The sequence below is a fragment of the Micromys minutus genome, assembly GCF_963924665.1.
Source record: "Micromys minutus genome assembly, chromosome: 29".
In the NCBI taxonomy this organism is placed as follows: Eukaryota; Metazoa; Chordata; class Mammalia; order Rodentia; family Muridae; genus Micromys; species Micromys minutus.
In genome coordinates, this window is record NC_137964.1 from 2,127,944 (window position 1) to 2,142,422 (window position 14,479).

At 52.2% G+C, this 14,479-nt stretch overlaps 1 protein-coding gene across 6 annotated transcripts in view; it reads right to left on the reverse strand.

Moving 5' to 3' along the window:
* The window catches only part of TNRC18 (trinucleotide repeat containing 18), an 88,733-nt gene that overhangs the window by 5,171 nt on the left and 69,083 nt on the right, over positions 1-14,479 (reverse strand). For 5 of the 6 annotated variants that reach the window (XM_080941429.1, XM_080941427.1, XM_080941426.1 and 2 more), the window contains 9 exons: positions 13,621-14,048; positions 11,127-11,276; positions 10,453-10,594; positions 8,596-8,713; positions 7,927-8,002; positions 7,722-7,830; positions 3,261-3,377; positions 2,689-2,856; positions 978-2,359 (listed from right to left, as the gene is read on the reverse strand). In XM_080941429.1, the coding sequence (XP_080797555.1) occupies positions 978-2,359; positions 2,689-2,856; positions 3,261-3,377; positions 7,722-7,830; positions 7,927-8,002; positions 8,596-8,713; positions 10,453-10,594; positions 11,127-11,276; positions 13,621-14,048 (2,690 nt within the window). The remainder of the gene's footprint in view (positions 1-977; positions 2,360-2,688; positions 2,857-3,260; positions 3,378-7,721; positions 7,831-7,926; positions 8,003-8,595; positions 8,714-10,452; positions 10,595-11,126; positions 11,277-13,620; positions 14,049-14,479) is intronic. The other variant, XM_080941428.1, reaches the window with a different exon arrangement.

The following is a 14,479-nucleotide window of genomic DNA, read 5'->3' on the forward strand; positions in this document are numbered from 1 at the left end:
AAAATAAGACTTTGTTTTGTTATTTTGAGACAAGGGTTTTTCTGTGTTGTGTATCCCTGGCTGGCCTTGAACTTAGAAATCCACCTGCTTCTGCCTCCCTCCTGAGGCTGCACCTCACCCAGCAAGAAAACGATAAAAAGGAGGAAGATTTACTTTGGCTCATGCTTTCTGAAGCGCTAACTCAGTGTTATCTGACACTATGTGCTTGGGTAAAACCTCTGGCAATGTGAGAATGTGGCAGCTGTTCCCTTCACAGCTGACCAGGAAGACAAGAAACAATCTGCAAAAATATATCCTCAGGACCTCCCAGGGACCTATTTCCTCTAGCCAGGGTTACTTTCCACAACATCCAATATGGCACCACCACAGAATATGGCAGCGTGTGTATGGGGGACGAGTTAGCACTCGATTCATATTAGCACCCCTGCATGCACATGTGTGCCTACATATACCTCCATGGGTGCACTTGGTGTCAGAATGCACGAGCAGGTATATGCACATACACGTGTACTGTTTTGCATCTGTGGGTGGATAGATGACAGACTGTGGGGTGGGGGTGCTTAGAACTGGCTTCTGGGAGACCATTCCCAACTGTCAGGGCAGAGGTAGAACCTATGGCCCCTGGCCCACCACACATGGGCTGCTTGCTCAGAGCCTATGCAGGGTCCAAGCTGGGGAAAGGTATTTACTCTGGTCATTTGCTGCTTCAGGGTTCGGTACTTGAGGTCCAAAGGCAGGGTGATAAATGACAAGCAAGCTGGTGACTGAGGGGTTTGGAAAGGCCTCTTTTTGGCTTGACCATCAGAGGAGCCTGTGTGGGTCCCTGCAGTGTCTGGTTTTGAGCTTCAAGTGAAGGTTGTAAGTATGAGGGCAGGGCCACTTTGTACAGGATGAGGACTCTGTGCTAAAACGAATTTTGGATGCTCTTCTGTAACTCAGGACCCCTTTACCCCATAATTCCCTCCCAGGAACTTTACCTGGGTGGGCTTGCCAAACCACTTCCAAAGCTGCCGGGCGGGTAGGAAGGCAGCGATCTTAGGCCTGTTCTCCACAGATGGCAGACGCTGTCGCTTCGCCAGCTCCTTGGTGGTAGGCAGGTGTACGCCTTCTCTCTTCTTGGGTCGGCTCTTGGCCCCAGCCCCAGCCTGGGTCTTGGGCTGAAGAGTCTGCTGGGGCTGGGGTGGGGGCTGGGACGGTGGCTGGGTGGTGGGGGGTGCCTTCTTGCCTGGGGAGTGAGCTGAGGACCGTGCCTTGCTAGGTGGCTTGGATACCTTAGTGGGGAGTGCTGGCTGTGTAGAGGGACCGGCTGCAGGTGCAGGGGCTGCTTCTTCATCTGAGCTGCAAGAAGAGTCCTCGTCTGTGGTGGAAGAGGAAGAGGAGGAAGAAGAGGAGGAAGAAGAGGAAGAGGAGGAAGAAGAAGAGGAGGAAGAGGAAGAGGAGGAGGAGGAAGAGGAGGAAGAAGAGGAGGAGGAAGAGGAGGAGGAGGAGGAGGAGGCAGAAGAGGCTCTGGAGCTGGCAACACTGCAGGTCCGGCCCCCTGCACCCCGGCCGTCCTCCCTGTTCTTCTCAGCATCCTCCTCGCCTTCTGTCTCCGACCCGCTGCTGCTGCTGCTGCTGCTGCTGCTGCTGCTGCTGCTGCTGCTGCTGCTACTGCTGCTGCTGCTGCTGCTGCTGCTGCTGCTACTGCTGCTGCTACTGCTGCTGGAAGTGGTCTCTGACTCCTCTGCCCCATCTTGTTGAGCCTGGGCCTTGTCTGGGCTTTTGGAGTTGCCAGGATCTTCTAAAGGAAGCCCTGACCCGGGCTCCTGAGTGAGGTCTCCATCCAGACCCTTGGGCCAGGTGGCCTTGGGCTCGCTGCTGCCACCAGCAGGTGAGTAGCTGCCCAGGCTGAGCAACCCTGTGGACTCTGACCAAGGCCCAGGTCCTGGATCTTCCCGCAGGAGGAGGGCCTCTTTGGCCTTCTTGCTTTTGGGAGACATGACCCCTTCGTGGTCCAGTTTAACAAGCAGTTCGTTACCTTCCCCTGGCCTCCGGGGACCTTTGGTACCTGACCCCTCAGCAGCCCGAGCCTTCTTGGGTTTAGGGCGAGTGGCAGGCATGGTGACAGGCATGGTACCGAGAGAGGCTGTAGTGGGGGTTGGAAGCTCCCCAAAGGGCTCAGGAGCTGGACAGCTAGAGAAGGTGGGTGGTGTGGGGCTGGGCTGTGCAGAGACCGAGCGTGCTTTGGGGGCTCTGGCCCGTTTGTCCACTGGTTCTGGGGTACTCTTCTTAGAATTTGGAGTGCTGATGGGTTCCAGGGCCAAGGGAGCACTGGGGACCTCATTGGTGGCAGCCCCTTCCTCCAGGACAACAGCTCTGTCTGATAGAGAGATCACAACTGGATGTCAAGGGTAGAGAATGCTGGGAGACGTGTAGGGCTTCCTGCTAGATGAGCTAGGATCCTAGTCAGAAAGGGCCTCGTGGAGCCGTCAGTAAGAACCTGGGGGTAAAGTCCCTCCCTGTGTAAGCCCCTGGGGCGGTCCTTTAAAGGTTCTCCAACTCCTTTAATCATGAAGTGAATCATACGAAACTGCCCAGTGACCCAGAATGCTCCTAAGATGAAGATAAGTCATTTACAGGAAGGCCCAAGCCCCAGCATCGAATTCCCACAGGTCTCATCCCTGCACTTCCTAGGCCAGGAGAACTTACCAGCCTTGGCTTTGGTGCTAGGTTTCCGTCCTCGTCCCCGAGCCTTGCCCCCTGTAGCCTCCTGAGGCCCTGTGGCAGCCCCTTCTTTGCCTTCCCCAGTGTCTTTGCTGGTCTTCCTGCTACGGCGTTTTGCACTGGGCACTAGGAGTGCTGGGGATGGCTCAGCACCTTCAGAACAAAGGGACAGTGTCTCAGATATTACTGATTCAGGCTTCTTGTTTATAGGTGGGATAACCTGCAGCTAACCCATGTTAAGGAGCTCAGCAACAGGGCCTAGAGTCCCCCAGTGAGGGGCTGGGGTGTGGCTCAGTGCTAGAGCCCCTGCCTAGAATCCCCCAGTGAGGGGTTGGGGTGTGGCTCAGTGCTAGAGCTCTTATCTAGCTTGTACAAAGAAGAGAAGAAACAAAGGATAACCAAATGCCAACCTGAGCCCAGAGCAATGTGGAAGGCACTTAGGCAACACTGAGCAGGTAGTATGTGCTGCTGGGTAGCCAGGCAAGGGTCTAGAGTATGAGTCCCAGACAGGGTTTTCAGGGATCCCCTCCCCCTTTGTCCTCCATGTCCTCACTCACATTGGATTTTATAGTCAGGTGGCAAGAGACGGATGTGTGAGAGGGGGATCCTGCCCGTGTCTCCGTCATCAAACTCCACGGTGATCAGGTCCCCGTCGTCTTCCAGGTCCAGCAGCCCTGAGGGGAAGGGCAGGTCAGGGAGGCTCCTGGGACCATAGCCCAGGCCACCGAGGCCCAGCCTTAGAGGACCCTGGGGCGTATACACAGGTGTGCAAGTGTGGGAGTAAGAGCCACACTGGTCAAGGATGGAGAACCAGCTTTCTTATTTGTTTCTTATACTCTAGGGGCTACAGATGAAGGATCACATCCATCTCTGGAATTTCTCATACACAAGACCCAAAGCCACTTTGAAAAACCTTACCAAGTATATCAACTCTGAATGTCAAACACAGGAAGTGAGGCACAGGTCTACATTCTAGAACATTCCATAGGAACAGAGTCACAGTTGATGGTGGTTCTGAGTTGAACCTCATGCATGTCAGACAAGCATTCTACCTACAAGCCACATCCTCAGCACTGGTCTTACTTTTATTTGTTGAGACAGGACCTCATTTAAGTTGTCCAGGCTGGCCTTGAACTAACTATAGCCCAGGGAGGCCTTGACTTCAGCCTCCCAAGTACCAGACCAAGTCTGAATGACTATGGCTTGGGCTTTACTGTTCTGGAAGGAGGTCAAGGCCACACGATACTCAGGGAGACGCCAACCCTACTGAGGGAGTCTGTACAGACAGGTATGGAAAGACTCACGCAGCACTAGACTGAAAGGTACCAGGTACATCCAAATACTAAACATGGGGACATGCCAGCCCTTCCCCAATACACAGATGCTAAGGCCAAATCCTCAAAGACCCAGTTGAGGAGAAAGGACCTATCCATGCCAGTATTGGGGAATCCCTGAGCAGAAGTTTCCACCCACCCACCAGCATACAGAGCTCCACCGAGAATCAACAAAGATGCCTGGGCGATCTCTAATTGGAGAAAGAGGAAAAGCAACTAAAACCAGGAGGGGACACAGAAATCGAAAAAGGAGTCAAAGGAATCCAAAGGAACAGAACACCCTGTGTGAGAGTCTTCAGAATCAGACAGGGAGTGGGAAAAGTCAAGCAGAGAGTATTGGTACAAGCCTATGATCCCGGCCCCTCAGAGCCTGAGGCCGGAGGATCAACAGGTCGAAGATAGGCCTGGCAAGAAGGCTTGACAGGGAAACATTTGCTGAAAAGCCTGAAGCCGCGAGCTGCATCTCTGGGATCTGCGAGGTGGAGGAGAAAACAGTCCCGAAAACACAGACAAGCCTACACACACAGGGGCTGTGGAACTGGAGATGTACAAAGATTAAAATGACTCAAGAGAGAAAAACAAAATGAGTCTCCCACAGAAATTAGCTAATTACTCTGTTTTTACTGTATGTATCCAATGTGTGCACGCTCAGGTAGAAGTTCACATGTATGCATGTATGTGGAGGCCAGCAGTTGACACTGGGTATCTTTTTTGATCTCTCTCCATCACATCTTGAGGCAAGTTCTCTCAGCTGAACCCAGATCTCATTGATTCAGATAAACGAGCAAAGTGTCTTGCTCAGGGATCGGGTCTGTCTCCCACATGCTGGGGTTTACGGAGACTCTTCTGGCATTCACATGGGTACTGGGTATCTGAATTTCAGTTTTCATACTTGCACAAAAATCGCATTACCCCGAGCCATCTCCTCAGCCCCCAGACTTAAAGCTTCCAATACAGTGAACTGATCAAATAATGCTGGAAGTTCAATACAGAAAGCAAGGCACAGAGGCACAATTCTTTAACCCAGGACTTTGGAGGCAGAGATAAGTATATCTCTGTGAGTTTGAGGCCAGCCTGGTGTAGAGTTAGTTCCAGGACAGCCGGAGAGACCCTGTCTCAAAAAACCAAAAAGGGGGGGGGGAATTATTTCCAATTTGGAACTTGCACCCAGCTCATCTGTCTCTAAGAAAAGGTAGACTAAACAGATGGTAACACTTAGAACTTGGTAAACTTATCATCTGTGGATCTTTCTCAGAAGACCATGAAAGGCTGGGGCATGGTTCGGTTGGCACAGTGCCTGCCGCCATGAACACACAAATCCCTGGTTCCACTCTGGGCACTACATCAGCTTGGTGAGATGGCACATGCACTCAGCACTTGGGAGCTGGAGGCAGGAGGGGTCAGAAGTTCAAAGTCTTTGCTGTCTCCATAGAAGGTTTGAATCTAGCCTGGGCCACAGGAACCCACATTTCCAGATATACAAGCTACTGAAAGATCTGTTAGGATGAACCATGAAGGGGACAGAATGCCGCACAGAAAAGGCCAAGGGGAGCCTTAGCATGCTAGCCAGGTTCAGTCCTAAAACTCCAGGGGGCCCCCTGAGACAGCACTTTATGGTTCCGAAAGACAAAGTCTCAGAATGCCAGACTCCTAGACAAACTTTTACTGTAGGAACATTTCCAGGTGGGAAAAGAAGTATCTTCTCAGCTCAATCTTGGCTCAGACCATACTGAACACCTGTTGCTTAGTGGTATCCAGTCTCCTGGTGTGTAAAATGTGAGGTAGCCAAGGGCCCTTTGGTCCAATCAACACCCACATCCCTAGGCAGGCTGATTTAGAATGACTGAGGCTGGAACTGCTCAAGTATCTGCTTCGTTTGTCTGTCCTGACATCCCTACGATTTCTCTTCTAAGGTACCCATCTTATCTCTTTGTGTGTACATGTGTGCCCCTGCACGAGTTTGCGTACCACGTGTGGCCAGAAGATGGCATAGCCCTCACCCCAAACTGGCATTACAGACATCTGTAAGCTGCCGTGTGGATGCTGAGAGCTCCGTAAGAGCAGTGAGCATATTCAACCGCCGAGCCATCTCTACAGCCCTATACCTATTTTTTCTTTTGGCTTTAAAATATGTACTCATTTGTCTGTATAAACATGTAGTGGTTTATATATTCTGGGTCCAGGGACTGGTACTATTAGAGGGTGTGGCCCTGTTGGAGTAGGTGTGTCACAGTGGGTGTGGGCTTTAAGACCCTTACTTAGCTGTCTGGAAGCGAATATTCTGCTAAGGAGCCTTCAGATGAACTCTCAGCTCCTCCCGCACCTTGCCTGTCAGGACGCTGCTATGTTCCTGCCTTGAAGATAATGGACTCAATCTCTGAGCCTGTAAGCCAGCCCCAATTAAATGTCCTTGGGCTCCCTCCCTGGCCATCTTGGCAGCGGATCTTGGTTGGGGGTCATCCCACACATAAGGCAAAAAGATGGTGGCTACAAAGAAGACAAAAAAGTCCCTGGAGTCAGGTGCCTCTAGGCTCCAGCTTGTTAGGAAAAGTGGAAAGTACACGCTGGGTGCAAACAGACTCTGAAGATGATCAGACAAGGTGGAGCAAAGTTGGTTATCCTCACCAATAAATACCCAGCTTTGAGGAAATCTAAAATAGAATACTACGCCATGTTGGCTAAAACTGGTGTCCATCACTACAGTGGCAATAACACTGAACTGGGCACAGTGTGTGGGAAATACTACAGTGTGCACAGCTGGAGTTTCAAGTGCATATAGGAGATGCAACCTATTGCACAGGGGCTAGCATCGAAACTCTGGCTTGGAAGCAAGCATTCCTAGCCTCTAAACCAGCATCCCATCCCCCACCCCGTTCGGCTTCTGTCTGCTCGTCTTTTCTGTGTGACTGACAGCATCCCGGACTTCCCACGTGTGGAATACTCTGGGCCCAGTTGTTGTGTTACCACGGGGTGAGCACCTTCAGCAGGGGGGTCTAACCTCAGTAGCCGCTCACTGGGGGCATCCTTTCTGAAGGCTGTACCCGGTGAGTGGTCTCCCCTCACTCTCTGCTTCCTGTTTAACATGAGGTGAACATGATGTTCATCATGCGTCATGTTATTATCATGACATCATGATCAGCCACATGACTGGGACAGCCACGATGCTCTACTTCATAGACCCAGTATCAACAGACCCATGCCTGCTGGGACAGCAAGTCAAAACAGGTCCTCCTGCCTGATGTTTTCTGCTGGGTATTCTGTCCACTACAATACAGTATCCATGGAGAAGGGATGCTGGCCTCATCCTTAGCCACAGGAAAGCCCAGTGGACTCAACTGTAGTAGCCTCAAGGAAACCTCATGAGCCAAGTGAATCATGCCCTGACAAAGTGGGAAGGCAGGAGAGTAAGCCATTCTCTGATGACGTGCGAGCCAGAATGCCTTCATCAGAAGCTGATGTGCAGCCGGCCTACAGATCACCATCCAAGGTCAGATACCGAGTCCTGCTGACTTCAAATAAATAGTCCGGATCAAGCCATACTGGAAAGTCCTCCCTGGATCTCATTTATGCAAACCAGCAACAGTGTCTGCCGGTTTAAGCCAGTTGGGAGCTGGTTTCATTGACCCGATGAACTGAAGATGACTTATTAGGAGTTGGATGAGCTGGGGAGGAGAGGTGTCTCACCTCGGACCACCGTGCCTGGATACAGGCAGCGGTATTGTTGGCTCCAGTAGGCGGCGATCCTGGTCCCCTGGGGCAAGAAGCGTGTAGAGGCCGGCCTCACATCTATAATCTAGTAGAGTACAGATGGAGGGTCAGAAGGTGACTGGGAAGGAAGTGATCGGGAGCAGAGCTCTGGCCGTTGCCTTGGGGCCCCTCCCCCACTCACCGCCTCCTGCAGTAGCTGCTCCAGGCAGTAGATGTGGGGACGGTTCCCACGCTCACCTTCCACCACCACACGGTAGCTACAGGCACAGGGACAAATACATAACACGGCAGTGGCATGAGAACCCCGGTCCAGAAACAGAACCGCCCCAACCCAGCGCCGCCAGCGCCGCCACCTGGTACACAGGATTTAGCTTTTGGTTCAGAGTCTGTTAACTCTGTATGGATTGAGGTTCTATCTTATCATGATCAGCCACATGATTGTACAGCCACAGGCCTAGAATCAACAGACCCAAGTAATACATACAGTCTATGTGTGTAATAACATATGTTAACATATAATACGTGTTACTATGTAACTATGGATTGCGTTCTCCCGCTTCCTGTATCCAACTTCCTCATTTATATAATTCAGAGGTTAGAGAGCATGTCCAGCCAGGACCCCTCTATCCAAAGGAGGGCTGTATACCGCACCCACATCCTGCTGGGCCCCACAAGTCCTACCTCTGCCCAACAGAACTGCACTATTCTGGTGCAAGTGGCAACTACTGGCCCCCAGTGACTCCCCAGAACTCCTGACACTGCTGCGCCACCACCTCAGAGAGGGTGAGAAGCAACCTGCCCAGGTGGCCCAGAAGCAGAAGCAGGCATGGGTGTGGAGCTGTTCACTCACATGTCGGGGGAGTGCACGGTCTGCACGTGGCCTGCATACAGCAGCTTGTCGTCCATAGGGATGAGCACACGCAGGCCGTCCTTCAGCTCCTCCTTGTCAATGATGCAGGAGCGGGGGGCTGCAGAGAGGTGGGCAGTGAAGCCAGGCAGTCAGAGGATGTCTAGGTGACTCCGCAAGCCCCCTCTAGGGGTGGAGTGTCCAGATAGAGTTGTGGGGCGTGTGTGTATATGGCTCTCCCCATATACACTGGGGTGGGTGATGGGCAGGACCCCATCTTTACAGACAACTAAGGAAGATCTCAGGTGAGTGAAAAACCAGGAGTAACAAACTTTTCCATCCCATAAATGAATACTCTCAAGATCTCGAGCTGTGAAGACCCCCCAGTGGTTATTAAGGTACCTGCTTCCACACTGTGTTCAGCCCTGTCATGTCCCTACATGGGTGTTCTTTTTCTTCACCTGAGCCCCTACCCCACAGAGAATGCCCATCCAAGTTTCTCTCTTTATCTTCTTCATAAGGCCTGGTCCCTGTCAGTGGCAAACATGAAAAAGACGCCAACTGGGGCTGGTGATGGCGGCCTGTCATCCCAGTGACACAAGACCACAAGACTGAGGCCAGCCTGATCTACACAGTGAACTCAAAGCCAGCAGAGACAACTTAGTGAATTCAATCCTGAAAAGTTAGAAAGAAGGATGAGGGCAAAGCTCAGTGGTAGAGCCTAGAATTCCCCCAGTGAGGGGCTGGGGTGTGGCTCAGTGGTAGAGCCCCTGCCTAGAATGCCCCAGTGAGGGGCTGGGGTGTGGCTCAGTGGTAGAGCCCCTGCCTAGAATCCCCCAGTGAGGGGCTGGGGTGTGGTTCAGTGGTAGACTTGTTTAGAATGGCTGGAGATGTAGCTCAGCCTTTGTGAAGCTCCAAATAGATAGGCAGGCAGACAGTAAATAACTGAACAATGAGAACATGAGTCAGGCGGCTCTGGAGTGGATGAAGAAGCCCCTTCTCCGCTCCGCCACGCACTCAGCCGCGCTCAGGCAGAAGGAGCACTGTACTCGTTACAGTGGGGCTTGATAGTGCTGCTTGCTTTGGCCAGCAGAGAACAGAATGTTAGCTCTGCACAGTCAGGGAGGCCTCCTGGGTCTCAGCCACACCCATGGACCCCGGGGACACCACTCTGACCCTTGTACTGACCCTCATCCCCTGTCACCACAGAGCATGCCTGCTGTGGTCAGCCCTGCTATCCAGACACACGTGAGGACGCTGCTGGCTGCAGCATTGTCAGAATGATTGAGACACGACCCCCAAGAGCAGGGACTACCTAGCTCTGTCTCCAGCCTGTTCCCCACAGTTCATACCCACCATCCCTCCTCTCCTAGCTCAAACCCTGGGGTCCAATAACCCTCCACAGGACATTGTTAAAATACTCCAAAACTGTCATCCTCAAACCAGCGTGTGATCGCTCATATGCCACACAGCTTATGGCTTCTTTGAGGATCCCTAACATCAGTCCTTACCTCTTTCTGCTCATATGACCCACCACCCCACCCATCTGTTCTCTCAACTAAGCCACCATATTGTCTCTGTTCCATGTTGTCCCAACTATAGCTAAGGCTTATTGCTAACAGCTTCCGGCTTATTTCTCTGTCTCCTGCACAGCCAGCCAGACTTGCATTAAAACGCGCTGACCCCCTCTTCCTTTGGAGACCGGCCCCAAGATCAGCATCTCTTCAGCCCGACCCACGCCTCCTCATCCCCACTGTAGACTGGCTAGGCTGGAACTGAGCTGCTCCCGCCTCAGGGCCTCACCCTAGACTGATATCTAAATACTTCTGGGGAACCCCTAAAGCCTCTCAGGACACTCACCTGGGGTCAAAGGTCTCTCTGTGGCCCCACCACGGGGCAGGTGCTCATCCTCAGAGAAGCTTGAGTCCTGGTTGGGTTCGAAGTCTTCCTCTGCTGCCATACACTCCATTAGTTTACTCACGGCACCCCCTTTCCCTCGGTTCTGGGGAGAACACACACACACACTGATGGCTTTGCACAAGGCACATGCCCATCTAGTCATGCTAGGAACATTCCTGAGAAATACGAGTCCATGGTCGATTTGCAGAGGCACCGACCATGCACACTGTAGCCCAAGCCTTGTGGACTTAGCACAGTATCCAGTACTCAGTGCTCAGTACTCTCCTTGTGTTAGCGCAGCAGACACCTTGGCCTCCGCCTTAGGGAAACTGGTTTCTAGCCATGTAGAATGAAACTGAGGTGAAACAGGGTTAGGGGAGGCGCTGGTGGCACACCCAGTCACACAAGGCACTCTGTCAATAGACTTCTGCTGTAGCACTGGTGAGGAACATGTCTTTAGGGTTCCAGTGGCCCTGGGTTGCCAATAAGGCTGGAGTCTTGGCTGAGAATGGAACTTGTCACACCCACATCCAGTGTGGGGGCGGGACAATGACCGTGAACTAGGGGCACTGCATGTCTGCACCTGGAATTGGGCCCTGGTGCAGCCTTGAGTTAAGTCCCTCTGGCACACTTACCTCCTTCTTTGCTTCCTTCCCTCTGGCCTTGGCCTTACTACGTTTGGCAGTAGCCAGGGCCCCTGGGTGGGGTGCCCTAGAGTCAGACAGGGTGGAAACACGGGGTGGTGGCAGTGTGGCTGCTGACCCAGCCTCCTTCCCTTTCTTCTTCTAGAGGAGAGAGCAGAAGTAGGGGGTTGTCACAGGGCATGGAAGGCCTGGGCCACTCTGGCAAGAAGGTGGGGTGGAGGAAACACAGCTCATTGAAGGGATTAGAAAATCCAGACTTGATAAAACATGAAGGCCTTTTTAATTCAACAGAAGAAAATGGCTGACGCTCTTTCGCCAGAAGGCTGGGGTACTTGCTGTTCAACACCCTGTGATCTTTTGCTATTCGGTGGAGCCGGCCTTCCTGGATCCCGATATCCCGGCACTGTTTAGACCTTATCCTGTGTCTCTCAGTGAACGGAGCCCATCCTTATGGGAGAGTCCATTGTACTTTGCATCCTCCATCAATACAATCCATCCGTATGCTGTTACAAGTCCTTCCTCCCTAGACCCCAGCCCTGACAGTTTATCAGACAGTAGAACTCTTCGCAAGTGTTTGGCTCCTTTGCAAGGGAGTTTGTTGTGGTAACTGTCACATGGCCACCTCTTTCCAAAATTGTACTACGCTTAAACGTGTAAGAGAAATAAACTGTGAGGTCAGACTCAGTTTTGACCCAGAACCTGATAAAATGGGGCTAACCTGAGCTTCATTCTACACCTCCCACAGACCGCTTCCCTGCCAACCATGGGTCCCTAACAGCGAGGAACCTCCCACACCGACAGGACCCTCACCATGCCATGCTTGAGACAGGGCTGAGACTCCTCTCTCTACACAAGTGGTCTAGGTTTTATTCATAAATTATTATGTTCACTAGATCTTTGTGTTTATTGTGTTGGGGGATGTTCTTGCACATGAAAACTAGAAGATACCTTGCCAGAATCACCAGTTCTCTTTTCACAACGTACATTCTAGGGCTTGAACACAGGACACCAATCATCAGGCTTGGGAGCTTTTACACACTGAGCATCTTGCCAGCCGTCACAACCCATTTCTATCATTACCATATAATTTATTGTGCCAACAAACAAAAAGGGCACCGAAATGTGAGTTTCTGCAACAACTCTGCTTGTGGCAGCCTCTATCTTTCCAGAGCTTTCCAGAAATACACGTAACCAGGTAACTGTTACGTGTAAGCTTTTGGGTTTCGTGATATTAGAGATGTTTCATAAACTCAGAGCTTTGAGGATGTTAGGCAAGGGTTTTACTGCTAAGCCACACCCCAACCCCTCTCACTAGGGATTCTAGGCAGGGGCTCTACCACTGAGCCACACCCCAGCCCTTCACTGGGGGATTGTAAGCCAGAGGGATCTAGACAAGCACTCTATATTTTGCTTTGTTTGACCCAGATTCACTGAGATCTTATGAATATCTGTTCTGAGCAGCACTGCCATGCACTGAGGCTGTTTAGCTGAGGGCTAACCTATGGCACAGTAGGAGGGACCAGCTTTATTTTATTACTCATTCAAATGCTATCAAAACCCAAAAAGAACAAGACCTTACCAATGAGTTCTAGCAGCCATATTCTTGGAAGGGCATCTAAAATGGTTTGGCTGTTGTCCAGTCACCTACAGATGTGCGTGACTCCCTGGGACTCTGCAGTGAGGTAGTCTCCTCCTGGGCATCTAATATAGAGATCTAGACACTCAGCCCTGCAGGTGGAGTGGGAGCTGACCAATGTCTCACTGACAGGGGCATCCAAACACAGAACTGGAAATAACCTAGGAGCCCAGCAAACTGTCACAGAAGGTGGCACCCTCACGTGCTGCCATCCCATGCCTCGGCTACAGGCTTTGAGAACACCGAAACTGCTTCAAACCTACAACACATGTGGCAGTGGTAGAAGAATCACAAGTTCAAGGCCAGCCTGGGCTACAAGAGACCCTGTCTGAAAACCCAAAGTGAAGCTGGTGAGAGGGCTCAGTGGGTAAATGGGCTTCTCGTGCAAGCCTGGTGGCCTGTGTTTGATTACCAGAACCCACATAAGGGTGAAAGGAGAGAACCAAGTACACACAGCTGACTGGCCTCCATACATGTGCCAAGACACAAACACAGCCTCAGCCAAACACACACACACACACACACACACACACACACACACACACACACTCACACACACACGCGCGCGCGCGCTGGGGCTAGGGACAAGAGTCACCAAACACTGAAACCTTTTCTCTTTACAAGTTGATTGTGTTGGATATTTTGTTATAGTTACCTAACATGGGGTTCTGGGTGTTTATTCATATTAAACCATTACTCTTACATGATGGGGGAGAAGACTAAGAGCCGCTGTGAGGAACAGGAAGAGGAGACAAGGTTCCTCAGAATCACCAAACATGGTGGAACCTTCTGTGGGAACACTGCTAACACCAAAGCCAAGGGGAGAGACCAGGGGACTTGAGCCCTTACCTTCCTGGGGTCCTTCCTGTCCTTGGCTCGGCCGGTGTCCTTCCTTGGGCTCGGGGCCCCGCCCCTGCCACAGCGGCTGGGCTTGGTCGCTGGTGCTGCGCTGCTGGGAGCCTGGGCTGCAGCGGAGGCATCGTGTAAGAAGATGCGCTCGCTCCTGCGACGGGTCCACAGGTCATCGTCACTGGCCTCTGGCCCCGCCTCAAAGCCAGGTTCCTTGGGGCCACGTATCTTCCGGGCTTTACGTCCCTTCTCTGAGGCCAGCTTGGCCTTGTCTGGGCTGGTGGGACCAGAGGCCCGGGTGCCAGGTACCGGTGCAGCCAGAGACTGGCCTGGCTCCCCAACCCCTTTCTTGGGCCGCAGCAGCCCAGAGGGTGACTGTTTGGGAACCTTCACTTCACTCTCTGAGTCTGTGTACTCGAACTCTGTGCCTGGGTGTGAGAAGGAGGAGGCAGGGGCTGATGGGTAGGTTCTCCACCGCCCCTCTTCTCATCCACCTGGCCCTGCAAGGCCACAAACAAGAAGTCCAAGACCCATTCCACCCAGAAACACACACTTTCCTGTTACCAGGAGGAGGTAAACTGAGGCTCAGAGAAGGACAAGGGTTCACCCAAGTCCCCTATCCCCTACCCCATGATTGTTCCCCATGTCTCACCTCAAGAAACCACTAAATAGGTTTACCTGAGGCTCTCTACACTGCCTCTCAGGAAACCCCAGAAACTAGGGAGGCTGGGGTAAGGACTACACGGGAAGGCAGGGGGAAAGCCCCAAGAAAGCCCCAAGCCTGAGACCTGTCTTCCTACCTCCTGACAAATTCCCTTCCTGCTCTTGGGGTCCTTAATCATCTACCCTCAGAGGTCCC